Source organism: Nelumbo lutea, chromosome 2, assembly GCF_056320005.1.
Source record: "Nelumbo lutea isolate HS-2025 chromosome 2, American lotus-T2T, whole genome shotgun sequence".
Classification (NCBI taxonomy): domain Eukaryota; kingdom Viridiplantae; phylum Streptophyta; class Magnoliopsida; order Proteales; family Nelumbonaceae; genus Nelumbo; species Nelumbo lutea.
Genome location: NC_142685.1, coordinates 603,995 through 631,884, shown reverse-complemented (window position 1 = coordinate 631,884; position 27,890 = coordinate 603,995). Strand labels below are relative to the sequence as shown.

At 39.5% G+C, this 27,890-nt stretch overlaps 1 protein-coding gene across 1 annotated transcript; it reads right to left on the bottom strand.

The window, feature by feature from the left end:
- Positions 1 to 13: 13 nt before the first annotated feature.
- LOC148867976 (26S proteasome regulatory subunit 6B homolog) lies at positions 14 to 27,540 on the bottom strand. The gene is made up of 6 exons (XM_088968875.1): positions 26,862 to 27,540; positions 7,393 to 7,623; positions 4,843 to 5,001; positions 4,473 to 4,625; positions 4,205 to 4,288; positions 14 to 407 (listed from the first exon to the last, which is right to left on the bottom strand). The coding sequence occupies exons 1-6, from the start codon at positions 27,363 to 27,365 to the stop codon at positions 273 to 275; spliced, it is 1,266 nt and encodes a 421-aa protein (XP_088825001.1). The 5' UTR covers positions 27,366 to 27,540; the 3' UTR covers positions 14 to 272.
- Between the last annotated feature and the right edge of the window lie 350 nt (positions 27,541 to 27,890).

Below are 27,890 nucleotides of genomic sequence, written 5' to 3'. Positions count from 1 at the left end.
TTACAGTACAGGATTGATTAAAAATAAAACATAATTAAACAATTCAGAGCGGGAAATGCCTGCAATGAGTACGAGGCACAATTATAGAGCTTCAACACTTGGGAGTTGGGAAGGTAAGTAAACATGGTATGATGGTAATAAAAAATACAAAGCAAGTCCGCATCCACTACAACTCCAAAAGTTATGCGTCTGCAAATGTTTACAAATATACCACGAGTATCCAAATGTTCTCCTCCATTCCATGTGGTGGCTGGTTCCAGTTCCACAACGCTTTACTTGTAAAACTCAAAGTCCGTGTCAGGCTTTTTTACGTTTGCCCGGTACCCCTTCTCAAAATCCTTTGGAAGTATAACATACCGATTCTTGCGAACAGCATGCATTCCTGCTTCTTGACAAATTGCCGCGATCTGCATCCCCCACCATGAAAAACAATAGTGGTTTCAGACATTGAAAGACAACCCCAAATCACCATATATTTTAACAACAGATCATACAAATAATACTTACCTAAGTTTGTCTCAACATTATCTGTGCTTTGCTTCATAGACTAAACCTTTGTTGGGAGATTAAAGGGAGGAAAGAGAGTTGTTTTTCTCTTAAATAATTTTTATTTGCTGGATGAATTGACTAAACATATTCAGCAGACAATATTCTGAAAATTGTACCATAAATTGTAGACAAAATTAAATTGAATCAAATTGTGAATCATATCATACATCATAAGATTATTTATGTTTCTTACAAACTTCCCAAAAAAAGGTTGGTTGGTGGTAGTGAGAAACGATTTTGAGGGTCCAGCTTTGAAGAATAGATATGGAATTGAAGAGAGTGGAATAGCAGAACAGGATTCATGTAGCTGACTCCATATATTTGGGACAACGAGGCTTAGTTGAATTGAGTTTTCTTCTATTTTAATGGATTGGATTTCTTTATTCATAAGATATGAACAAATTGAGCTCTGCTTTCAGAACAATTTATTCGGCTAGTTTAAATATCAATTATATTCTCCTAGTATTATATAAACTTTGCAATTTTCATTTTTTTTGTGGTAAACGTAATTGTATTAACTGTAAAGGAGGTGAGCAACTCTCAATCTAATACAAAAAAAGAGTGCCTGTATACATGCACATAACATATACATTCAGCTTCTATACATAGAAATCAAAATAAAATGGATGACCAATGATTAGAAAAGCAGCTAGATGGATTTCCCACAAACAGCCTTGTGTCACCAGCCCATCTCCTCAAGTTCCATTCCACGCTGCTAATAATCACCTCCAAAGATTCAGACTTGGCCTCAAAAGTTCTGCAATTCTGCTACTTCGTAATTATCCAACATATAGAAAAAGGCAGACATTTCCTAAGAAAGTTCCCTTTAGCTGAGAACACACCCATCATCCAAGACAAAACTAGCTCAGCCATTGAATACGGAAGAAACCATTGAATCTGAAATAGTCTAAAGAAGTGACACCAGACATGGCATCCAATGCTTTTTGAGGGAGTCTGAGATTTCCACATCCAAGACATGCCACTTTATCAAAGGACCCCAATAAAGCACAGTAACATGATTTAGTTCAGAAGTGGTCATCTTTTCCCCCCACCCACAACCAAACATCCCTACAGCTAGGATCAACCTTCATTTCATACAACCTGCACAGCAAGATTCCATTTAGTTTGCAGGAATAGGGGTCTGGAATCAGAATCGGAATGGTCCATTCCAATTCCAACCATTTGGTTAGGCAAAATCAGAATCCCATTCCCATTCCTGGTGGATTGGCCATTCCAACCCCTCCCTTGGGAATAAGAATCCATTCCATCTGATTCTGATTCCCCGATGGATTTTGGTTCCGATTCTGACTCTTAACCAAGTGGACCCCAAATCTTCCAGTAATTGTACTTCCCAATCATTTAAGGGCCTGTTTGGTTTGCGAGGGAGGGGGAGGGAATGGCCATTCAGGGGAAAGCCACTCCACCAGGAATGGGAATCAGATTCCAGTTCCTCCCAACCAAATGGTTGGAATTGAAATGTGTCATTCAATTCCAATTCCAGACCCCTATTCCTGCAAACCAAACGGGCTCTAGTTTCTAAGAAAACTAGGAATCTACACTGCTTGGCCACTGAGCATCTCTATAAATTCACTAACCGGCCCATCCTTGTTAGAAGCAATGGCAAATGGAAAAGGAGATTAGGGGAAATCTCACAAAATGGTTGGTTCTAGCACCAAGAATTCTTCCAAAAACAGATACTCCTGCCATCCATTAGTATACTGCTGGAATTTGGGCATTCCAGACATAACCCCTTTCTACACCCTAGTACTGAAGGACTGTTGAGGAATAAGTGCGGTCCAGTTCATAGATGACCTTGTACTTGCAACCAATAATCCTCCTCCTCCTCCTCCTCCTCCTCCTCCTCCTCCTCCTCCTCCTCTCTCTCTCTCTCTCTCTCTCTCTCTCCCCTGTGTTGAGCAGTACCCCAACAGTAAGGCATCACTCACGACCCTTAAACCTCTAATTCCAGCTCCACCTTTCTCCTTAGGCTCGTAAATAAAGGCCCAAGCAATGCAGTGAAGCTTTTTCTCTTTGTTGGCACCTTCCCACAAGAAACCTCTTCTCAACTTCTCCAAAATTTTAGCCACTGACACTTGAATTAAGGTAATTTTCCCCCTTAGACAAATATCTCCCTTTCCAACCCAAAAGCCTCAAAGCGTTATATAACTGAATCTCAGATAGCACTAGATCTGTAATTAGCTTCTAGCAAAAGACCCCAATGTACTAGCCAGTTCACTAATGAGGTACATCCCCTACAGGAATATGTTAGCTCTTCTAGAGATTAGCCTTCAACCAAGAGGCAACCTCAAAGCAAATCAAAAGGCACCTCAAAAACATCAAGTCAACATGGCAAGCCCTCAAAAAAAAGGGTTTCATCAGCAAACTGCAATGAAGACACCAATGGACCATCACTGCAAACAAATAAGCCTTCAATATATCCTCCCTTGAAAACCTTGCTAATTAATCTCCCTAAAGAGTCCACTAGAGAGAAAAGAAATGGGGACAAGGGATCACTCCGGAAATAGTAAAGCAATTGATGACGACTGAAAACATAGGATTAGAAATGCAGCATGTTACCCATTGCCTCCACATAAAACCAAACCAAGTTAACAAAGGGCCAGTGCACATGGTCATAAGCTTACAAATGAGATTGGGATTACCTTGCCAAAGATGGGAATCAATGCACTCATTAGCAATGAGGGTCTCATCAGGAATTTTCCAACCATCCATGAAAGCACGTTGAGAGGGTAGGACCAATTTTCCATCACATTCCTCAATCTGTTAGCCAACAACTTGGAAATGACTTTGTAGAAGCTTCCAGTGAGTCTAATACGAAAATCCTTAATATCCGAGCCACCAATTAGCTTAGGGATCAGGGAATTGAAGTTAGATTTTTCACCCTATGACAGCTGGGCATTCACCTAGAAATCCTTCACTGCTACCATGACATCAGCCTTAGTAATATCCCAACATTTGGTGTAGAATTATTCCATAAGAAAGCTGTCAGGACCTATGGCTTTGTTTCCATAAAGCTCCTGCAAAGCTTGCCAAACCTCCCCTCCTCAAACTCCTCTTGAGCCAATCTCTATCCAAATTATCCAAGTTGATCAAAAATGACTCCATCCAATTCCCATCTAACCACCTCCTCCTCAGCAAAAAGCCTCCTGTAAAAAGATATAATACCCTGTACCACCTCATCTTATTCACTCTACATTGTTATAATTCAATTCATATGCCCTTTGTTCTGTATATCTGGCTTCATTTCTCCGTATATCAATGGCAATTGTTTGGAGTTTCGAGTTACATGGAATATTAGGATATCTAGGACTTCAGTTGCTACTAGTTACTAATAATATTCCTAGGGAATTGTTTTATGATTGGTATTTTCCTAGGGAATTGTTTTTTGATTGGTATATTCCAAGGGAATTGTTATTGTCAAATTTCATCATCTAGGTACCCCAGAGGACAAGGGCCCCCCTCCCACCATGGCCTTGTCATCTTGACAACTATGATTGACAAAAAAACCATTTGTAGTTCCTAATCCATACAAAACTCAATAACCAAGGATGGATCAGTTGCAAGAGTACCCACAGCAGAAAACAAGAACACAGTTTTCTATCAAAACATAAAGAGCTAATATGATGGATCAACTGACCTCAGCAGCACTAATTTTATCTGGCCGAGATACATAGTCTTCCAAGTCAACCTCATCACTTAAGTTCATCTTTGCTGTGCAAACCTGTACAAGAACAAAATGATAGTAATAAGGCTCTTGAAATTCGGATTCTTGACAAATGACATTCATGTTGAACTGCAAAAGCATTTTATGGATATAATGGTGAAAAAGAGTAATACATGAGCAACCTTAGTTCTTTACAACTTCATAGTAGAGAGAAAATTATATATGTGTTCATAATACTAACCTGAAAAACAAGCCTCTTCTGACGTCTATCAGGCAAAGGGAACTCAATTTTCCGGTCAAGCCTTCCAGGACGCAGAAGTGCAGGGTCTAGGGTGTCAGCTCGGTTAGTTGCCATTATTACCTTTACATTCACTGTTTGGTCAAACCCATCCATCTGTAAAAGCATTTGGACCATAAATAAATAAACAAAAGAAGTAAATCTGAATTATATGGGATAGTACAATACAGGAGTGTAACTTGTCCGTCATAATTATAAAATCAGTAATAAGCCCAACAAACAGTAGATTGAGGCATGCAATTGAAGTCATTATGTTCTTCCATCTCTACTTTCAACGATCTTATCTTTTTAATCCATATAATATGATTTCTACCTGGTTCAGGAGTTCCATAAGGATTCGTTGAACTTCTCTGTCAGCACCAGTTTGGGCATCAAACCTAGCAGTAGCAATAGCATCCACCTCATCAATAAAGATAATTGCAGGAGCATTCTCTTTGGCTAGACGAAAAACATCACGGACCATTCTTGGACCCTGACGAAAAGATTAGATGCAATCCATCACTACTGAGTTATGAACCAAATCCAGGAGGGAGCAAGCAGAAAGTAAGAAAAATGAGAATGAACAATATGGCTACACAAAATGACAATTATTATTGTGCAAAAGGAAGTTCTAATAGACCATGTAGGTTTCAATTAAAATATTAAAGCAGTATTATATGGACTTGTGCAGGGTTGGAATCCAAAACATATCTAGGTTCTGATTTGGCAAGCTTTAAGAATAATGTTTGGAAGATATAAGAATTGTAGTTTAAGAGTTCTATTAAACAACAAATTTATGCCGGTAAACAATGAATTTATGCACAACAAACAACAAATTCATGCCAGTACACAATGAATTTATGCACAACAAATGTGTACTATACTTTTCAAAATCACTACATTTTTTGTTGTACATAAAAATGATGTTTTTGTTTTTATTGAATAGGATAGATAGATAAGTTTCCACTTGCATGGGCCAACTTTTATAGTAAAAACAAAATTTACAAAATAAAAAAAAAAAAGTACAAGAAAGCTGATAAGAAATCACCCAAAAAAAATACAACATATGCAGTAACACAATGTCACAAACCCAACCTCCAAATAAACAAATCAAAACCCAAAAAACACCCCTGAACAAAAAGAACATTCCATGATAAAATAATAAAAGCTACTATTGTGTACTCTCACATATGAACCTCAAAAATATTAACAACCTCTTCAACCCACCATTCTTCACTTCATTTCATTATTAAAAAAAAATGCTTTATTAGCTCAAATAGAATCTTTTCCTATTCTCCATTTATGGACCTTCTTATGAGGACCAACCCCAAATAAACCCCCTTGTAGATGAGCAAAGACCTTTAGAACTTGGGTCGCTCTTTGATTTTTCTGACAGTTAAATTTTTTTAGGGAAAATTTTATCAAAAACCCCCAAATAAACCCCCTTCCTGACTGTTAAAATTTGTCCAAAAAAAATCCGCCCCTTAAAGCATCTAGCCACATTAGAAGTCTTCTCTACCTTCCTCTGTTCTCTATCCACATATTTATCAATCAAAGAAGCCCCCTAAAATTCGAAACCCATGTTTCTCACTATCACCTCCCACTGTAACCACCCTCCTCTCACTCACCCCATCATAACAGATGCACTGACCTGTTCTTTCTCCTTGTTTCAATCTCTATGGGTGGTAGGCCCATATTTTCTGTGTATTTCCACCCTATGTCAAAAGGCTTGCTTCTGGTCCAGCCCAAGATACTCATCCCCATCCCCTGCACCCCAAGAAAACCCATGGAAATGGTGCAGCATGCAGCATACTGTTGACATGTATTGTTTTTAATCTTTGATAGGTGAGGCTTATTCCTAGCCCATCTAAAAGAGAAAGCCTTTACAACATGGCTTTAGAGGAAGAATCAGGAAGAAGAACATCATGTGCAACTGCTATACCAAGACTAATCATAGAAGTAAAGTTGAAATGCAAGGAGTGTAGATCTGTCTTCATGTTAGATGTAACAGTGTACAATACTAGCATACCCCCTAGGGTCTACATGTTTGTGTGTGTGTGTGCATGTTTAAAAGAGTGGAATATGATTCAGCGTTTCAGCTAAGGGTGCAACTTGGGCAGGCCCAATCCGAGACTGAACCGGCCCAGCCCAAAATTTTACATGGGCCAGGCTTGGATTTTCGGTCCTTGGGTTGGACTTGGACCCAAGAAATCGGGCATTTTTATTTTTCGGGCCGGGCCCAGGCCTAGCCCTTAGGTAGCCCAAACCCAGGCCAACTATACACATGTATATAAATATATGTGTGTGTGTTTGTGTGTATTACACACACATTTGTATACATATTTGCATAAATACATATATATGTATAATTTTAGAGTGGGTTCATTGACCACCTGAGTGTAACAAATTACAGTGTGGGCTGGGCTCGGGTTGAGAAAATCGGGCTTGACCTTGGGCTCGGGCCTTAAGCCCAAATTTTAGGGCTGGGCCAGGGTTGACCATAAACCCAGCCCAACCCACCTGGCATCCATCACTCATATGGATGCCAAGCCAGATGCTGGATCTTCCTAGTCTGCCACAATTTGAGTCGTAATACTCATATTGAAACTAGTTGAAATCTCCAGTGTAACATTGTTTATAGTGAGAAAAACAAATAGCCACGCATTCATTTGGAGTCAGGAAATATTCTGATATATGTGAAATGTGAATGTGTTTGCTTTTACAGATATGTGCATGACCATAGATGTATGTTTATATAGATCACAATTGAAGCACTTTAGGTTATAGCAACAGATTTCTACATGAGAACCACCAAGGTATAAGGCAGCAAATAAGCAACATGCCAAACTATTGGTTAGAAGAAAGGAAATCTAAAGCAGTTTACCTCACCCAAATACTTCTGAACAAATTCTGAACCAACCACTCTTATGAAGGCTGCAGTCGTATGATTAGCAACAGCCTTGGCAAGCATTGTTTTACCTGTGCCAGGTGGACCATAAAGCAATACTCCTCGAGGAGGATCTATGCCAATCTGTTTATATAGCTCATGATGTGTCAAAGGTAATTCCACAGCTTCACGGATTTCCTGCTTTTGAATGTCACATCCTCCAATATCCTGACCCATCAGAAACATGTTAAGATGAGAGGACATCATGCATTTGAAACGATAGCAGACAGTGCTATCTGACAACATATACATGACATAAACAAATGCTAGCTGACCAATGAAAAATTAACCCAACTCAGACTTAATTCAATAGTTCAGTTTGCAATCAAGTTTATTAACTACCTAAATTTCAATAAAAAAAAAAAAAGTAAAGAAGAACAGCTAGGTCGTATTTTACATCCTAACTACACAAATTCTCCTCGATAATCAGCATTACCCATTTACCTGTAAACTTATAAACAACAACATAGATAACTTCCCAATTCCATAATTTGCAATAAGAGAAATGAGCAAGATGGAAATAACAAGAAAAAATTTTCAACTTACAACAAATTAAAGTAGAAAATGTGCCGAATAACCTAGCATTACTCACTTTTAGCGATGGGATCTCTGAAAGCAAAAACCATGCAATCACTCTGCAAGCATGGGCTTCCAGCCACAGATTGGGAACATCTCCCCATGAATTTAAGATACATGTACGGGAGATATTCCCAATGTGTTGCTGGATTCTGTGTTCCCAGAGTTTATGCCTTCAGAAGATCTGGGCTCTCACTTTTATTTTCACTCAAGATACAACATATTGCTGCAACCTAGCATACCTTTTTTGCTTAAAGCAGCTCATATCACTAAAAAAATACAGTTACAAACTGATGGCCTAGCCAGGCCTTTATCCCACCCTCTTAAAATTTCATAAAATCTCTCAATTTTTTTTTGGGAGAAAGGTAAGGTAATATTGTATTATCATAAGATCTCTCAAACTCTCTTAGTCTTTGATTAAGAGACCTAAACTCGAACTTCCATGACCATATATTAATAATATTTTTTATTGGTATTTTCTTAGTTGATTTTTTTTTGTTTCTTTTAGTACAATATTCCAAATTAGTGAATTACTAGAGTCTATTATGAATTATGATAGATCCTTTATTGAAAATCTAAAATCATGAAATCAGCAATAATAAAACATAAAAGTATGTAATGAATATCACTAATGACAAGTTGTCATTAGGGTAAGAGCTTAAGAGATAAGATAAAGGAATTATGATAGTATGTAGCCCTAGAGCTGTAATGTGGGCATTGCCGGGATGGCACGATGCCTACTTGGCACAAATCTGCCAAGAGGGGAATCCAGCACGGCCGAGAAGTTGGGTTGCAGACCGGCACAAATTTTCTTTCTTTTAAGAAAAACCGAAAAAAATAATAATAAAATAGAAAATTTTAACAAGATAGACAACAAATTGGGAAATGTCTTAAAATTTTATTCGACATGAATTTTAATGTATACAATTGGCCATATATGAAATAATAAAATGAAGTGGAAAATACAATGAAATTGGAAAAATAGTACAACATAATTGAATATATATATGGTCCATGACGAGCTGAGTTGTGGTCCAGGCCATTTTCTCGTGTCGTGTTATGCCAGCTCATGGGCTTGGACCCCCTAAACTTGGCACGACCCAAGGTTTCAGGCCATGCACGGCACAAGTATTGTAAGGCGACTTGACCCATTTTATGTCTCCATGTAACAAGACAATAATACATATTTACATTTGTAAATAGTATATTCGGAGTTGGGTTGGCATAAGTCAACTCTAACCCTAACCTAAACAAATAGTCTGACCCAACCCATCCCAATGTGTTTGGTTTGGATTTGGGTTAAAGGGCCTAAGTAGGGATGTCATCGAATAAAGTACGGCATGGGTTTGACTCAACCCTAACTCGACCCTCTAGCATCCCAACCCAACCTGGCTTAAAAATACACGATTCTCGAACCCGACCTAACCTTATAAGGTTTAACCTGATTCCGACCTGACTTGACCCATATAATTTCAAATGTATTTTTTAACACATTTTGAAGACCTAAAATACATTAATTTAAGTAAATTGTTTTATAGATTCTAAGGTGTTATTTTTTTACATTAATCAAAATCAACAAATAAATAAATTATAAACTTTAAGCCTATAAAGTTAGAAGTCAAAAAATTGCAAGAATACTTGGTACATATGCAGGGTATCATGACCTGGCATGACGGGTCAGCCAAAACCCAAACCCGACTTGGGTCAAAGAATCAAAACCCTAACCCGACCCTATAGTTGGGTTTACCATTTAACCCGACCCATTGACATCCTTAGGCCCAAGTTGCGGCCCTCAATTGACCACAGCCTCATGTTACTAACATAAAGTTTATAGTGTTGTGCATTTAAGTCCTACATAGGTTACATTTTTTGAACTCTAACAACAAAATTATAATTACAACACAATAAACTATTTGTTCAACATCAACTTCTAGGTTAACTCATCAAAAGATAGAAAGAAGCCAGGTGAGACACACCCCTCAAAATGAGCCTTGCCTGCAAGCATAGGCACACTAGAGTTGCACCTTTTAAAACAATGGTGCATTTTTTAAATTGGAAATAATGGTACGGTATTTTCTTATTAGCAATATAAATAGGCCTCCCATTGTCAGAATATTTCTTTCCCCCTTTAGGAATTAATTCAAATATTAAAGACAGAATAGATTCTTCAAGATAGAATATTTACCACAAAAGAAGTTTTTTCATTGATCATGGTCCAAATAGAACAATGTTTTTTACTTACCAAAAATGGTAGAACAATGTTTTAAAGGGGATCTTAGGTCAGTGACTTAAAATAAAAAGGCGCACCTCAGGCACACATGCAAGGTACATTCTAAGGCATATGCCTCACCTAGGACCAAGTATAACCGCTTTAAGAAGGTGCGGACCTGGTGTTCCTTGCGCCTTAGTTAAGTTATGTACTTTTTGCGATTTTTTAAGAATGGTGACTAGGTGGGGGACTCCACCCCCAAACCCCTTGAGGCAAGCCCAAACAAGAACGAGTGTACGTTAGGGTTTTAAATTCTTAATCTATACTTAAAAGAATGATTTTTAAAATTTAGTTATTTACTTTATGAATTTTTTGCATTTTTTTGTGCACTTTGTTGAAATTTTGAAAAATTTTGCTCCTTGCTTCAAAAAGGCATCCCCTTGACTTGCACCTTGTGCTTTTAAAAGTTAAAACACCTCATGAATGCTTAGGTATTCACAAGTAAGACTCATTTCATGCCGTGCACTACACCTGAACCTAGATGTACATCTCCTATTCTGATGCTATGTTTTTTAAGAATTAACCTTGAATTTGATATTAAATATATAATTTATTATATTGTAGGGTGTACTTACAATGCTTAGAGTTTAAATGGTTTATTCTATGACGTACTTGAACGTACAAGGCCACAACATTCCAACAAAATTGAGATGATAGGTTTTCTGATTTTTTTTTCTCAGCACAAAGAGTAATTTATTAATGCTTGAAAAAATTACAGATACTGGCTACACAGTAGCCCAAATACACCGGAAACCAGAATGGCCACCCTGATTACCATGCCCCCATTTTACTAATACAGATTACAACATTGCCCAAAATAGAGTGGATTTGTCCACTCCCTGCTTTGCGAGAACATCTTCTAATCCATTTGTTGTTCTTTTTACCCATCCAAAGCTAGTGTAACAACTTTTTGCAAGGTGGTCAATTTCCCTAAAAGCAAATTTATATTTCCAAGGAGTTGAACTAGTTTGTTTCGCCCAAGAAATAACCAATAAGGAATCTCCTTCCACTTCAAGCTCTCTAACACCCATCTGTGTTGCCAGTTTTAGTCCTTGTAAGAGAGCCACTGTCTCAGCCTTAACCAAGTCACCAAATCCAATTGGCCCAGAGAATAAAGCCACAACTGCACCTAGATGGTTCCTGAAAACTCCCCCCATACCCACCCTCCCCGGATTACCAAGGGAGCTCCCATCAAAATTTAATTTCAATTTGTTTGGCCTTGGAGGTTTCCATTCCATTATCACTACTTTGTGTGTATCTGTTTGTACCACTTCAGACCATTTCGACAATAAGTCATTTGTGGAAACATCTCTAAACAGCTCCAAAGATTTAGCCCGATGTGCAGATCTGATCCTTATGCATTCAATCACTTCATCCATTGACCTACTTACTCTTTTCTTGGAAGATTCTTTGGTTTCTCTCCCCCCAAATGGTCCATACCAAGGCTGCTCTTGTGATTTTCCATAGAGATCTTCCCCTTTTCTTCTGTTGCCTTAAGAAACTGGAGTTAAATAGGCTAGCCACGTCCTGAGGGGGTACCCATCTGCAACCAAAAAAGAGAGCAGAAGTAGTCCCAAATAAATGAACTAGAAAGTAGTAAATGAGGAAGGGTCTCACCACTGGCCTTGCAAAGGAGACACACATGAGAAGAGAGCAATTATTTGGCCTTCTTTTCTGAAGAACGTCCAAGGTGTTTAACTTCTCAAGGAAACTTTCCCAACATAGAGCCTGAACCTTAGGAGGGATTGGTTTGCACCAAATTTCTCTCACCAGGAGATTTACCCCCAAGGGTTCTAAACTAATAAGGAGGTTAAAGAAAGAAGCACAGGAGAAGTGACCATTAGGGGAGGGGTACCAAACTCTACCATCCAAGAGATTTTGATCCAAGAAAACCTTTTTTCCAAGAGAGAGAGTAAAAGGATAAGGGATTCACACTCGTTGTCCCTCAACCCCCTTCTGAACCTGAAATCCCAATTTGAACCATGTGATGAAGGCATGTCAAACCTAGAAACCAATTCGTTCTTGAGGTTTGTTAGAGAGTATAGTACTGGGAATTGCAGTTTGAGTGGTAGGTCCCCAAGCCAAAGGTCTTCCCAAAATAAGACTTTGTTCCCACATCCCACATCATAACGGGTAGAATTTAAAAAAGTAGGTAGTACCTCAGAGATTACTTTCCAAGGGGAACTTGCAGAAGTGTGAGGCGCCAGTTTTGCATCCCAGCCATTTTCTGCAACACCAAGAACGCTTTCAATGATCTTGTGCCACAATCTATCTTCTTCTAAGGGAAATCTTCATAACCACTTTCCTAAGAGAGCTGTAATCCTCATAATCAGGTTCCCAATTCCCAAGCCTCCTTGTTCCTTTGGTTTACACACCTGTTCCCATCTCACCAAACGATCTTTCTTTTCATCTCCTGGCTCTCACAAAAAATCCCTCATCAATTTTTCTAATTGCTATGCGATTTTCACCGGGATTCTAAAGGTGGAGAGGCAATAGGTGGACAGATTAGCTAAGGTGGTATTGATCAACATAATTCTTCCCCCTAAAGAGATATAGTTTCTCTTCCAAGATGATAATTTTTAAGTAAATCTTTCCACTATTGGTTTCCAGAAACTCTCTGCTCTAGGGTTTCCTCCCAACGGCATACCTAGGTACTCTAGGGGACAAGCTCTCACCTCACATCCTAGGATCTAAGCCAAAAGTGACAAGTACTCCTCTCCCAAATTTGCCCCAGCCACACAACTTTTCCCCCAGAAAATGATTATGTCACCCACAAATTGCAGATGTGTCACAACCTCATTTCTTCCGATTCTCCACCCCCTGAATTGGCTTTCGAGATCAGCCTTAGTCATCAATTTACTCGACCTTTGCAATGAGAGTGAACAGGGGGAGGGGGGGGGGAAGAGGGTCTCCTTGCCTTAGACCTCTTTTAGCTGGGAAGAAGTCCTCTGCCATACCATTAATCAGAACTGAGAAATGTGCTGAGCTAATACAACCATTAATCCACTTCCTCCATCTTTCTCCCAGACCTATTTTTACCATCAGGTTCATGAGGAAAGTCCAATCCACCATATAGGCTTTTTCCAAATCCAATTTGCAAACTAAGCCTACCCCTCCCTATCTTCTCTTTTCTGCTACACACTCATTAGCCACTAGAATTTGGTCAATTATCTGCCTCCCTTCCACAAAGGCTCCTTGATTTTGAGAGATTACCAGAGGCAACACAGATTTGAATCTTCCCGCCAACACTTTAGCTATGATCTTGTATAGGCTACTGACAAGACTTATGGGACTGTAGTCCTTTGGAGTTTTGGCTTCTTTCTTCTTAGGCACTAGTGCTAGGAAAGTGGCATTTGCTCACGGTGAGACTTCCCCTTGTTGATAAAATTCCTCAAAAACCTCCAATAAGTCATCTTTTATAATTTCCCAGCAATCCTGATAAAAAACCATTAAGAAACCATCAGGCCCTGGTGCTTTCGATCTTTCCATTGAAAACACTATTTCATGTATTCTTCTGGACTGAAGCTTCTCTCCAAGACTGCAGCCCGGGCTTCTAGTAGCCTAATCCAGTCTAACTCCCCCAAATCCAAAACTCTCTCTCCTAAGGTGGCAAAGATTGATTTGAAATGCTCTAAGAAAGTTTGAGTTATTTCTTCCTCTGAAGTTACCACCCACCCTTCCACGTCTATACTAGATATCAAGTTCTTCCTTCTTCCATTTGCCAAAGAATGAAAGTATTTTGTATTGCCATCTCCTTTCACAAGCCATTTACACCTTGATTTTTGTCTCCAAGAGATCAAGTCCTTAGGCCTTCTTTTTTAATTAGGTCCTCAATCTTTTTTGCAATTCCTTCTTTTGAGTCTTCAAGTCTCCCAAATTCTACCTTATTCCATTCCTTGATTTTTCTTTATTCCATTCTTTGATTAGTAGTAGTAGTAGTAGTAGTAGTACTACTACTACTACTACTACTTTTTTCTATACTTTTCTTATGATAATTATGAATAATTATTAAGGAACTATGGCTATTGTACCTAGGGAACTACCCTAGGATCTATATTTTCTATATAAAAAAGTCCATCACCTAGGCGACAAGGCGCCCTCCTGACGCCCAGCCTCGCCTTGGTACCTTGAAAACTATGAAATCTCCACCCAAGCACCATGGACCTTCCCACAAACCCCTAATTGCAGCTAATTCCTCCCAGTAGGAGTCCCTTTCTCTATATGAGTTTGGGCCATAGACATTTGTCAATACCCATTCCCTTCCATCACTCAATCTCTTTGCTTTCATTGATATTGAAAACTAACCAATTACTTCTTCCTGACACTCCACCTCCTCATTTTTCCAAATTGTGAGAATACGCCCAGAAGCTCCCCAAGAAGGGGCAAAGGACCAACTCAGCCCTCTATTACTCCAAATACTTCTTATCCACCTTTTGTCTAGGTTAGAGAGCTTTCTTTATTGGAGCATTACAACATTCGGTCTCTATCTTTTTAGGACATTCCTGATCATCCTCCTCTTTTTTGCACTCCCTAATCTCCTTACGTTCCAACAGAGAATCTTCATTACAAAGGATTTTTGTAAATCCCTCCCTCTTTTCCAGCCTAATCCCCTTTCTTTTTCTCCTTGCAGATTTCAGTTTTGTCATAGGAGATTCCACAAGCTAACTTCTCCATTTCACTCATTTTCCTCTTCCTTTTTTTATTTCCTCCTAAATCCTTCCTTAGGTAGGTTTTCAAGGCAAGATGATCTTTCCCAGGGGTAGAAGGCTGTTGCTCTTTCTCTTGAGGGAGGTTGTAGGTGGTCTTTCCTTTCCAGGTCCTTCATTGAGTAGTCCTAAGTCCTTTTCACCCAACATTTGGACTACATTCAAGTCTCACAAATCTAGGCTCTTCTCAAGATTCTTTTCCCCCTCCAATAGGGTTGCTAGATTTCTTAGGACTAGATTTACAATTTCCACCTATTTACCCGTCTCTTTACCCTTTCCATTCTTTCCTGTGGCATTAGGATCACTATTCACATTCGGTTAAGCTTCCAAAACTGGATCTACAATAACCTTAGGACACAAGTTAACACAGGAGGCAGGAAAATAGGAATTAGGAGATGGAACTAGGAATGGGGAAGAGGGGGAGGAAAGGGGGGGTTAGAGACTCCCTGACGAAGGTGAGAGGCACCCCACTAGAGTTCGATTGAGTAGGGATAGGCTCCTCTTCAGCCAACGCCTAGACAGCTAAATGTTTTGTTCCTCATGTGTTTCCAAGCTTGGCTCGTTTGGTAGGCCCAGGACCTCAAGACTGTCTTCCTGCTTTTGTGTTTGGCTTGATCCTACATCCTTTTCTCTCTATGATTGTTCTGAAATATCCCCGCATTTTGTAGTTGTCAATCCCACTTCTGTTTCCTTCAACTCCAGGAGCTCCGTGTTTGAATTTGTTCTAAAAAGAAGCTCGATACCAAGGGAATCCAGGTCTTCAAATTTGCAGCCCTTTGTTGAACTAAAGCTACCCACACTTGAAGATTGATCAACTTCATCTTCAACATCCCTAAACTCCTCCCAATCCGTTTCTTCCTCCGAGTCTTCGTGGTCATGGAGATCTCTATTATAGCGCGAATTAGGTTTTTCTGAGGTTGTTGAGTGTTCCACCCCCCACTTCTTCCACGTGAGGTTCATTTTATGAGCTTTGAATCCTTTCACTACTGAAGAAGAGCCGCCTACATAGATTTCTACAATGGAAACCACCGCAAGTGGTTGGGAGCACCTTACAAGGCTCGATTTGGATGATGGTAGACCCAAACTATCATCCCCAGTCGACGTCCATGAGCCAGACACATGATTCTTTAAGTTGTCACATGACCCAGTTTGCACAGGGTTAATTGATATAAGTCGATGGTCCGGATTGACATTTATCTTCACACCATCGATTCCAAAGACACCAGTAGGATTAGAAGTGCCACGTGGATCATCTGGGTTATTTTTCATTTTTAAAATTTGGGCATAAGAGGGTTTCTGGGCAATAGGATTAAATTCAAATACATTTGAAAATTTGTCCATTAAGGGAAAAAATCTCGTTTAGCCATCTTCATCCGCCCCTTCAGCTTCCCACTCTTCTTCTCCCCTTTCACCTTTTGGGCGGTCCACCCAGCTCCTTCCACATGGCCTCCAAGAGGACACGTCAGCTTTTTCCTCTTCCTTCATCTCTAGACACCACAGCATTGCTTTGACCTCCGATGCTACCCAAATCGTTCTCCAGCAATCTTTAGTGAAGGTTTCCACAGCTCGGGGTAGTTTTTCTGGTTTCACTCCTACCACCTTAATCATTGTTGCTTGTAGATCCTTCAGACCACAGTTGTTAAGGCGACACCTAGGCGACAAGGCACCCTTTGAGGCTCGCCTCACCTAATCGCCAAGCAGTTTTCTACTTCCTACTATAAAATACATTTTTAGTCATTCTTTTTTGAGATTATAATTATAAAATAGACATTATTAAACTAAAATAATCATTTTGTGTGTTTATATACTAATTTCTTTTTATTATTTTCTTACTTATTAGGGTTTAATAAACACAAACATTGCTAAATGCTGTATTGAGCCCTCAAAGACTTAAAAACCTGAACCAATAAGTAAAGGAAGAACTTAAAATTTTATCTAATCAACACATTTTCCTCTTCCATATATTCTTCTTCTTCTACTTCTTCTTCTTCTACTACTACTACTACCAATACTTTTTATTTTCTTCTTTTCCTATAACAAAAATAAGGGTTCAGCCCCTATATTTTTTGAATTTTATTTTCCTTCTTCCTTTTCTTCTCATGAATATGTTGATTTTCTATACTTTAATATGAAATTTATACTTTTCTTATGAAAACCATGAATAATTATTAAAGAAATATGGTTATGGTACCTAGGGAACTACCCTAGGAGCTATGTTTTTAACATAAAAAACCCATCACCTAGGCGGGCGCCTAAGCGACTAGGCAATAAGGCGCCCCCCAGTCGCCTAGCCTCGCCTTGGCACCTTGAAAGCTATGTATGCTTCAGACATAAGGCTTCCAGGAAACCACCACAAACAGCTGCTATTTTGTGAAATAGTCTCTCCTGCGAGAGTTTGAAAAGCAGTCCAATCAGCTTGATAGTTGCAGTGCACTCAGTGAGGAGCTTCTCGTTACAGGCCAGCGACCAATTTTCTATTGTCGCCGCACCGGTAGGAGTCTCCACAGTCAAATGATCCATTTTGAGATCCCCAATATCCAGGATTGCCTTTCTATCATTAAGAAACACCTTTTCTTTTGGGCTTATCTTTTCCATGATTGCTTGTAGTATTTCCTTCTAGTCTTTCACTTCAGTCTTTGCCTTCACCAATTTTATTCTCACCCAATCAGTTTTCTTTTCTTCCCATATCATTTTGAAACCAGTTGGTGATGCCATTATCGTTAACTCCCTTTCTTGGTTGCTCATCATACCATGGTTTGTTTTTGAATCTACATGTTCCTCTTCTATAACTATTGTTTCATTTGTTTTCCGGTTTTCTTGAGTCTCTATTTTATTGGCTTGACTATATTCAGTATTGCCTCTCCTAAAGTCATAGCCAACAGTCTCCACCCCTGTCCTGCTTTGCCTTCCGGCAGGCAGATCATTTATCTTTTTCCTTGCCCAAATCCTTCTGTTAATGTGACAAACCATCCATTCTTGTTCCACCTGTATACAGCTGTGAACTTCTTCCCGTCTCTAGTCATTTCATTCTTCCACCCCGTGTCTTCACAGCAAATATCAGTCTGTCCACAAAACCTTTAAACCAGTTTCCAGAATCTCCAAATCCAGTAGAACCATTGCTCTTCTATCTTCCCTGATTTTCAGAACTGGTATACCTTTTGCTTTTGATTCCTCCAGTAGGATCCTCTTCTTTTCCAGTCTCAGTTGTTTTTTTCCATCTGTTCGCCTGAACGAAGGTCTTCTCCATTGTGCTCTGAAGAAGTCAGTTAGCAACTCTTCAACTTATTAGATGGTACTCATGATAGGTTTTGTGAAATATTTCTTTGGGAATTTAGATTTGCCATTCTTTTTTAAAAGTTTTTCTTTTTTTTATAATTGAAATGATTTTATAAATCAGCAATAAAAATAGTACAAAGTCCTCATGGAAAGGTACGAGTTGCAACCTCTCCGGGCTGGTTAAGTACTGATTTCCGAATTAATAACAACTTACATAGAAGCACAAAAAAGATCTTCTCTAGAAACCCCATGTTTGGCTAGAGCATCAGCCAAAGAATTAGAAGACCTACTAACCCATTTTACCTCAACTCTCATATTGCCGGTTAACCACTTTACTTTTTTATGAGATCTTTGTAGACCCAAATGGTGGTATCCAAGTTTAGGAGCCACCTGGTTACCACCTGAGAGTCCCCTTCAACTAGGAGATGTTCCACCCCAAGCTGGTTGGCGATCTGAATTCCTTGTACTGCAGCAAGTATTTCTGCCCTTGTGGAATCCCCCACTCCCACCGGTCCTGAGAATAGGAAAATTATGTTGCTGTCCTTATTTCTCAGGATACCCCCTATACCTGAAGGCCCGGGATTGCCTTGGCTGCTTCCATCAAGTTCAGCTTAATGACACCTTCCAAAGGCGGAACCCATTCTGACAGAATTCTATCCTTCTTTGTTGAAGTGTTGGCTATTACTAGCCAATTTCTCCACAAATCATCAAAGGAGAAGTCATCAAAGATATCCACAGTTTTCAGCCAAAGGATTGCTCTTGTTAGGATACAATCCTTCATTTCATCTAACCCTCTTTCCTTCTCTAAAAAAATTCTTACATTCCTTTCCTCCCAAAGAGTCCACAGAGTGGCTGCCCTGACACATCTCCACATGACCTTACCTCTTCTAGTGTGCCAAACAAAGACAGATGGGTTGAATAACAAGCTTAAATCAGAAGGCAGAGACCACCTACCTCCAAATAGACAAAGGCTCCACCTCCATATAGCTGTAGCAAAGGAACAGAAGATCAGCAAATGGACACAGTCCTCATTCTCCAAAGTACTGATCTTCCCATAGAAGACTTCCCAGCAGAATACAGCAATTTTTGGGGGAACAGGTCGCGCCCAGACTTCTTTGACAGAGAATCCTTGGGAAGAGGGGTTAGAACTGAGGAATTTTAGAAAAGAAGAGCAAGTAAAAGTACCTTTTGGAAGAGGAGTCCAAATCCGTTGATCAGAAGAAGTGGGGTCCAAGCAAACGGATTCTAGTAAATGAATTAGCTCAATAACACAATTCGACTCACCATCCCTTAACCCTCTACGAAATCCAAAGTCCTAGTTTAAAGATAAGGGGTTTAACGGGCTCAGGAGAAAAGTTGCATTTGGCTCATGTTTGTAAAGGGAAAAGGAATAGAGCGAAGGGAAACAATATTTGAGGGGTTGAGTACCCACCCAAATATCCTCCCAGAAAAGAATAGCATTACCAGAACAAGCATCATACCTGATGAATCTGAGGAAGCGAGGGAGAATACCATGTATAACCTTCCAAGGTGTAGTAAGGGTAGCTCGACGAGATATCCCGGAATCCCAACCATTTCCTGCACAACCATGAATGCTTGCCACCACCTCATGCCATAATCTCTCTCTCTCTCTCGGGGCCATCTCCATAGCCACTTCGCTAGAAGGGCCACATTCTTCAACACTATGTTCCTATCCCTAAACCCCCTTCTTCCTTTGGTTTGTTAACTATCTCCCATCTGATCAAGTGATCCTTTTTCACCTCTCCTAGTTCCCATAGAAAGTCCCTCATTCTCTTCTCCAGTTTCGTAGCCTCCCTTAGAGGAATCCTGAACACATAAAGGAAGTAGGTTGGAAGGTTGGCAAGTGTAGCCTTAATTAAAGTTAGCCTACCCCCTATTGAAATGTAATTCTTTTTCCAAGCCGCCAAGCACTTATCAAATTTCTCCACAATAGGGGCCCAGAAACTACTTTCTTTAGGGTTGGCTCCTAAGGGTAGTCCTAAGTATGTCAAAGGCCAAGAAGAAATATTGCAACCTAAGCATTCTACAATGGATTCAATCTCCCTATTCTCCAAGTTTACTCCAGCCACACAACTTTTATTAAGATTTACCTTCAAGTTGGAGACCCTCTCAAAGGTACTTATTAAAATCTTAAGGTTCTCCACTTTGCTTAACTCATTCCCTTCACAAAAAATAACAATATCATCAGCAAACTAAAGGTGAGTTACTGGAATGTCTCTACTCCCTATTCTCCATCCCTTTATTTGGCTCTCCTCATCTGCTTTGGAAATCATCCTACTAAAAACATCAGCAACAAGTGTAAAGAGGAAAGGAGAGAGTGGATCCCCTTGTCTTAAGCCTCTATTGGCTGGAAAAAAGTCCTTAACCATCCATTCACCAGCACTGAATAACGACAAGAGTGTAAGCATCCTCTTATCCACTTACACCATTTATCCCCAAAACCACGTCTTCTCACCATCTCCAGTAGGAAATTCCAATTCACTAAGTCATAGGCTTTCTCCAAGTCTAGTTTGCAAACAAATCCTTTCCTGCCCGATCTCCTTATCTCTTCCACACTCTTGTTTGCAATAAGGATCTAATCTGTAATTTGTCTATCCTGAATAAAGGCTCCTTGTGCTTGGCTAACAAAAGAGGGGAGAACAACTTTGATCCTCCTAGAGAGCACTTTTGCCAGAATCTTGTAAATGCTTGTCACCAGGCTAATTGGCCGAAAATCTTTGGGGTGTTTGGCATCATTCTTTTTGGGAATTAAGGCTATAAAGGTGGCATTGATTCCAAGACTCACAAAATTGTTATCCTCAAATTCTCTAAATACTCCAATTGAGTCTTCTTTGACTATGTCCCAACAATCTTGATAAAATGCCATTGTAAATCCGTCAAGGCTCGATGCTTTAGCCCTATCCATAGAAAAAACAGCTTGTTTAATTTCCTCTCCCTCAATCATTCTTTCCAGCCATCCCTTATCTGTTCGGTTCGAAGTTGGCCAATTCTCCTCCCCTACTATTAACCGATTCTCTAATGGTCTTTGATAGATGGATTTGAAGTGATCCACAATCCTACTGGCAATCTCCTCTTGAGAGGTTATCTCCACACCCTCAACCTCAAGCTTTAGTATCAATTTTTTCCTTCTTCTCCCATTAGCCAAATCATGAAAAAATTTGGCATTCCCATCCCCTTCCTTGATCCACTTATGTCTGGATTTTTGTCTCCAAGAAATCTCCTCCCTCAACAAAGTCTCCTCTAGCTCCTTCTTCAGTTTCCTCCTCACTTCTCTGTCTTGCTCATCCATCATCCCTTGGGATTCTTTTGCATCTAACTCCTCAATCTGAACCAATAATCTAGCTTTTACCTCCTCCACTCTTCCAAAATGAACCTTATTCCATTCTTTTAATTTGCCTCTCAACCTTTTTAGTTTTTTTGTGGAATCTAACCCCTTCCCATTTTACTTCTCTCAATTCTTCACTCCACCATTCCTTAACCGTAGGCAAAAAGTTTTTCTGTTCTTATATATTAAATTTATATTTTGTTTTCTTTTCTATTAGGTTTGCATGTTTTCTTTTGAAAATTTTCAGGTATGTACCTTGGGATCTGCCTTGAGCCTTGGTTCTACATACATACCCCTTGCACTTCACCTGTGCAGTGTTGCATGGACATTGGACACAGATATGGGAATCAGAACCTACACATGTCAAAGAGTATGACTTTTGTTTTGAAGAGGTAAAGTAAAAGTGTATTAATCAAAAGAAAGATATACTCAAAGAGTATAACTTTGCAATACAAGAAAATGTAGACTCATGGACACATCTATGGAAAAGTATGTATTATTAAAATAGTTCATATTTTTAAGTTTTAACATTATATACCTACAAAAAAGGGGGTCTAAAATGTTGCTTTCTTTGCTACGTAATATTTGATATAAAAAAGACATTCATGTTGTGCACTAACTGTTCATTATGTTAAATAAGATAAGTGATAAGAATGAAATGGTTACATAGAACGGTAGAAGCGCCCCTCAAGAACCAATGGAGTGCCAGAACCAAACACATCATCCATTTAGAAGAGTCCATCTAACACATTTGTGCTTCCCAATTTTAAAACAATGTAGAATTAAGAAGGTAAGGGGCCTGATGTTAGACAAGTGGATGTTGTTTTTTGAGTTAATTGGATTTCCTCTCAAAATACCACACTCTAATAAAAGAATTACCTATAATAAAAGAGAGTGACATTCAAGATCCTAATGTGAAGGAATGGAGCAAAAGCCCTCTGTTCTATGTTTATTTCTCTTGATAATCTTAATTCTTAACCTTACTGCAAGCAGGACATACATACTTGGGGGTGCTATTCAGGGTTAACCAAATTGATAGGTATGTTCTTTGTCCCTTGGAGTAAATTCATCCCAATCTGTAGAAATCCACTAGTTGATTGCTATTCCTTTTTTGAAAAAAAAGGTAAAGTAAGATCTTATTATTATGAGGCCAAATGGCACAACAGAAAGGCAGGGCAGCAGGCAGCTCACCAGACAGAACCCCCCACAGGGACATCAAGCATTCGACAACATTAAACCATTACAAAGATGGGTCATGAGCAAATCAGCAAACTCTTTGGACACAGATGCCTAGGATCCAATTCTGCCAATCACTACATTGATCAGATCCTCCACACATCTTGACCTTTGGGAGAAGACTTCTGTTTCTTCTGGACCATATTGTCCAGATGATGGTTGCAGGGACAAGGTGCTAAATGAAGTTTCCTTTGGCAGTACACCCAGGTCTATGCTAGGCCCTTAGTAGCCCCAGCTGGATTCATGGCATTACCTAGGTCACCTATGCTGCACCAATAAAATAATCCCAGATTTTATAGGCTGTCTGGCAATGAAAAAAGAGGTGATTGACATGTTCCATGTCCTAGTTGCAGAACTCACAATTCTGATCGGTAATTTGCACCTCTCTGATTTGCAAAGAGGTCATGATGAGGCATTTCTCTAAAGTGGCAGACCACAACAGGAACCCACCCAACCTTGGATAGAATTAAGGGACTCCAAGCCAGAAGAAAGGGGAAGTGAACATTGTGGGTACTGCTAAGAGTTCTCACAAAAGATTTGACTGAGAAGAGACCACTCTTTTCCCTTTTCCAGAACCACTCATCAACCTGGCCATAAATTCTGATTACCCAACTGTTGGAGTAGATCTAGCAAGTCAGCTAATTCCCAGTCATGACAGTGCCTCCTCAATTTAGGTGCTCACACCACCTGGCCTCCAAACAATTGGTAGGAGTCAACCACTAGAGCTTCAGTTCTCAGTTAACAAGAAAATTTAGGTGCTCACATCACCAGTCCCCACTCAGAAGGAAATACTGTTCAGAAAGTTTCTACTGTATTTCAGAATTCCTTTCTAAATTGAGCAACCATAAGAAGAGTATACCCAAAGTCCAGTTCCCCCTTGGGTGTAACTCCGAATTTTTCTGCAATCAAGCTTCTCCACCACAAGCTTCATTAAACATTTTGATTTTCCTGATGCCCAAGCCCCCCCTCCTTAGTAATAAAAGTTTGGTTCCAATTTGCTTCATGGATTTTCCCTTCATCCTTCATTGTTATTCCTTTTCACATTAGGATCTTGGTACTCTCTTTATAAGAGGGTCTTTTCTATTTTCGTCTCAGAATAGCATTCTATTATGAGAGTTAAACCATATTTACAGAGAAATAGAGTGGCCAAACAGGTCCATAATTTCACTTGTAACTACATTCGAGAAACAGAAAATAGAAAGGACCTTAATATCTACAAATCAAAAAGGCCAAATTCCTCAAGTTTAAACTGTGTGATCTTGGTTATAGAGTAACCACAACACTGTAATAATAATAACAACAACAGCAGCAACAACAAATTTAGGAAATCCTAACAACTAAGGTAAGCCCACTTTGTACCTAGACCTCAAAGCTTAGAGTCTTGAAGGCATCTGGCCTTCTTTCAATCAAAGGGGTCGGCTAGCTAATATTAGGCCATGGTTTTCAGATTCAAATCTCGGTTACCCAAAGCAACATACAAAGGGAAATAGAGGAGAAAACTGGATGGTAGAGTATAGTAGGCAACCACAATCTAGAGGTTTGCATTGGCACTTCTTTCAATTTCTTATATATGTAAAGAAACTTTTCCAAGTATGTGATTCAAGAATGTTTAAACAAATGTTTTTAGATTGGAAAGGTTGGAAAGGTTAACTTTTATTAATTGTGGCAAAAGAATGGATACATACCAGGGTTTTAAAAGGCACGGGAGGCATATGCCTAGAGGCGCACCTCCAGGCGAGGCGCCCCCAAAACACCCTAAGGCGCTGACACCTCTGAGACGAACGCCTCAGGTGCAAGAGGCATACGCCTCATATGCTTTTTTCATGAGGTGTGCTTGAGGTGTATGCCTCATGCGCCTCATGCGCACCTCATATAAAAAGACAAAAAGAAAAGAAAAAAAAAAAGGAAGGGAAGGGAAGGGAAAGAAAAAAAAAAAGAGAAAACGAAAGAAAAGAAAAGGAAAGGGAAGGGAAGAATAGATAAAGGGAAAGAAAGTGCCCCCCCCCCCCCGAACCCATTGGCTAGGGGGCGAAGACCCCCAACCCCCTTTTCCAAAGCAGCCCAATTTTATTCATCTTCATTCTTTTTAATATAAAGATTGTTATTAAAAATAAAGAAAAATGAGATCCTCCTTCCTCTTCTTCCTCTTCCTCTTCCCCTTCCTCCTCCTCATCCCCCTCCTCTTAAGGAGGCTTACGCCTCCTTGTGTTCGAGAGGCTTACACCACTTACATTCTGAACTATGCCTCACACCTCTAGGTAGTGGAACTCCTCGTGTCATGCCACCACACTTTATAACATTGATAGATACAAGAAGGGTCAAGCACCCCTAGCATAGGCCAGCATTGCTATCTATCCCTTCCTTTCACTTAATATAGATATTCAATTTACATAACACCTTGGAATATTTCAGCCTTATATTCCCATCGCCTTTCCATTGTATCAGTCAGTCACTGAGTTTACTGGTTTACAAGTCCATGAGTAACTGACTCCCACTTCCTTTCCCAGCTGTTCAATTTCTCTCACAGCATTTCTGTGCTGCCATGAGCCTTTGGAACCACTTCTCAGCTACTCCATTCCTGCTTCCAAATCTCCCTCCACTGTTGACTGATGTACTAAATTTCAAGCCCCACAGTGGAGCAAGTACTTCAGTTCTCATAGAATCACCAAATGCCAGTAGAGATAAACGTGCTCTTTGATCCTTCTACCTTTGCCTGGCCTAAAAAAGAAGAAGAAGAATTGTGTGCATGTGTGCAAGAGAAGCTCTGATTTGGACAATCTGGGTAGAAAAGGAATGCAAGAATCTTCTTAGAGGAGAAAAGCCGACAAGAATTAAAGGACTACGTGTTGAATAGGGCAATACATTGGTTAAAATCATTGGATTTGTTTCACCAATTCTCCTTCAATGAGATATGGAGGAATTGGTCAGCAGTGGCAAGTTGCTCCTCCATAAAGAATAGAGTAAATTCAAGCTGGGCACCCCCTTCTAAAGGTTTTTTGAAGCTGAATTTTGACGGGAACAGTCAAGGTAACCCAGGCCCTTATGGGATCAGATGGATTTTGAGAAACAAGCTTGGAGATGTTTCACTGTGTTACTCGGGTCCATTGAGAACTGGAGACTCTGTTAAGGCATAATCATTAGCTGCCTTACAAGGAGTACAGTTTGCCAATCAACTAGGCATGGAACACCTACTGATTGAAGGGGATATTCCAAAGTAGTCGTGAGGTGGTTGAAGAACCTTGTGTGGCATTATAAGAATGAAATCAAGAAATTCGAGTGGCCGTCTGGCTGACATGAAATATGTATTTGAGAATACAGTGGGTGGGGAGTTTCAAATGAAATGGCTGATTGTTTATCCAAGCAAGGGTCAAATAGGGATCATCTGTATTGGGCTCAGTTGTAATTCGATATTTGCTTTTCTTACTATTCTCCAGGCGATGTTTGTATTAGCTTGGATATTTGAATTAATAAAATCTTTATTCATAAAAAAATAAATAAATAACTTGTGCAGCCACTTTCCACTCTTCTAAGAAGCCTACACGCCAAAACAGCCCTTTTCACCTATTTTTAAACTCACAAAATAAAACTTCCCTTCTTAGTTTTTCCCTCCTCACTAGACTTGTTAGAGGGTCAGCATTTTTGTTCTTCCTATAAAAAACAAAAAAGGAACATCAGAAAGAAAAACTATGGATTAGATTTCATTATTTTTTATTTTGCCTTTGCTTCTGAGGATGCCGGTATGCTATACACTTATACACAACAGTTTTTTTTTTTTTTGATAGTTTACGCTTATACACAACATCACTCCCATTTTTTTATGATGCACTAGATCAAGAAGACCTAACCAGCCGAAAATGTTCAAGGAAATAAAAGGATTTTCTCCACAAACTCTAAATCATCCTTTAGCTCCATATGCAAATAAGCAAAAGCTCTAAAACAAGTTCTTAGGAAAATGTTTAATTCTCGAAACGATGAGTTTGGGATAATAGGAACTTACATTATAGGTTACATCAGGCTTTTCAGACTGACTCAACAGAGAGATACTAGAGTCAGCTTCGGGCGGCAACACGTCGACAAGGGCGTTCGAGTGGCGATGCAACGCCACCGACGCCGAAGGCTTCAAGAGCTCCCTGTTAATAGTGCTAAGGATTCTGACATAGTAATTCGAGCCGGTCGTCGATCCGACAATGCCGTTATTCTGATCCACCATCTCCATAAACTGACCAATAACAAGCGGAACCGATTGGATTCTCTTCACCTCCTCCTGTGCTCGGAGAAGCTCTCGTTTCAAGTTCTTCTGCTCGTCTTTCACGTACTCCTCCTGAATATCAATGAACTCAAGCTGGCGCTGAAGGGATTTGAGGCGTCCATAGAGATCATCCTCGTCGGAGAAGATGAACTGATTGGAAAAGCCGTAAAGGTCGGCCTTAGAAGAAGGGATCGAAGGCGGTGGGTCCGACGACGAGGGCTTTAGGTCGAGAACCATCGCTGATGCGGCCATGGTTGATCTTGTGAATTCTGCAGAGAGAAGGGGAGAGATGGAGTGAGTTCCAAGAAACAAAAGTTCTTTTCTGCTGATTGGTATTTATAGGACGTTGTTAAGCGGCTGTCTCCCATTTCTAAAATGGAAGTTTACGGACAGACTGTAATCGTCTACCAATTGGGTGACCATGGATGTCCGGACTCTAAATGAAGCCCATTTACATTTATGTGATAAGCCCACCCATTCGAGCTCGGATCTTTTACCCCAATAAAAGTCCGGATCTGGTCCCGAAAACGGATCGGATAAGATTCGGATCTTTTTTATAGTTGTTAAATATAATTCTCAATTTTATAGAAATTACTTAAAGAGTTATAAAAAGTTGTTAATGAGTTCATTAATAACAATATTTATTAATTTTTGGTAATTTATTAATCATACTAATAAGAATATTTAATTTTTAATAACTTACTGTATTTATTAATTTTTTGTAATAGCACTATTTAACCGTATTTAACTATTTATTAATTAATATAAATATTTTAA

What these genes read in the sequence shown, in the direction of transcription:
- LOC148867976 (XM_088968875.1), bottom strand. Translation starts at nt 27,365, where the DNA reads ATGGCCGCATCAGCGATGGTTCTCGACCTAAAGCCCTCGTCGTCGGAC. An exon ending in TTATGGAACTCCTGAACCAG is followed by an intron (nt 4,626 to 4,842) that starts GTAGAAATCATA and finishes ATGCTTTTACAG; the next exon opens with ATGGATGGGTTTGACCAAAC. An exon ending in ATAAAATTAGTGCTGCTGAG is followed by an intron (nt 408 to 4,204) that starts GTCAGTTGATCC and finishes TGGGGGATGCAG; the next exon opens with ATCGCGGCAATTTGTCAAGA.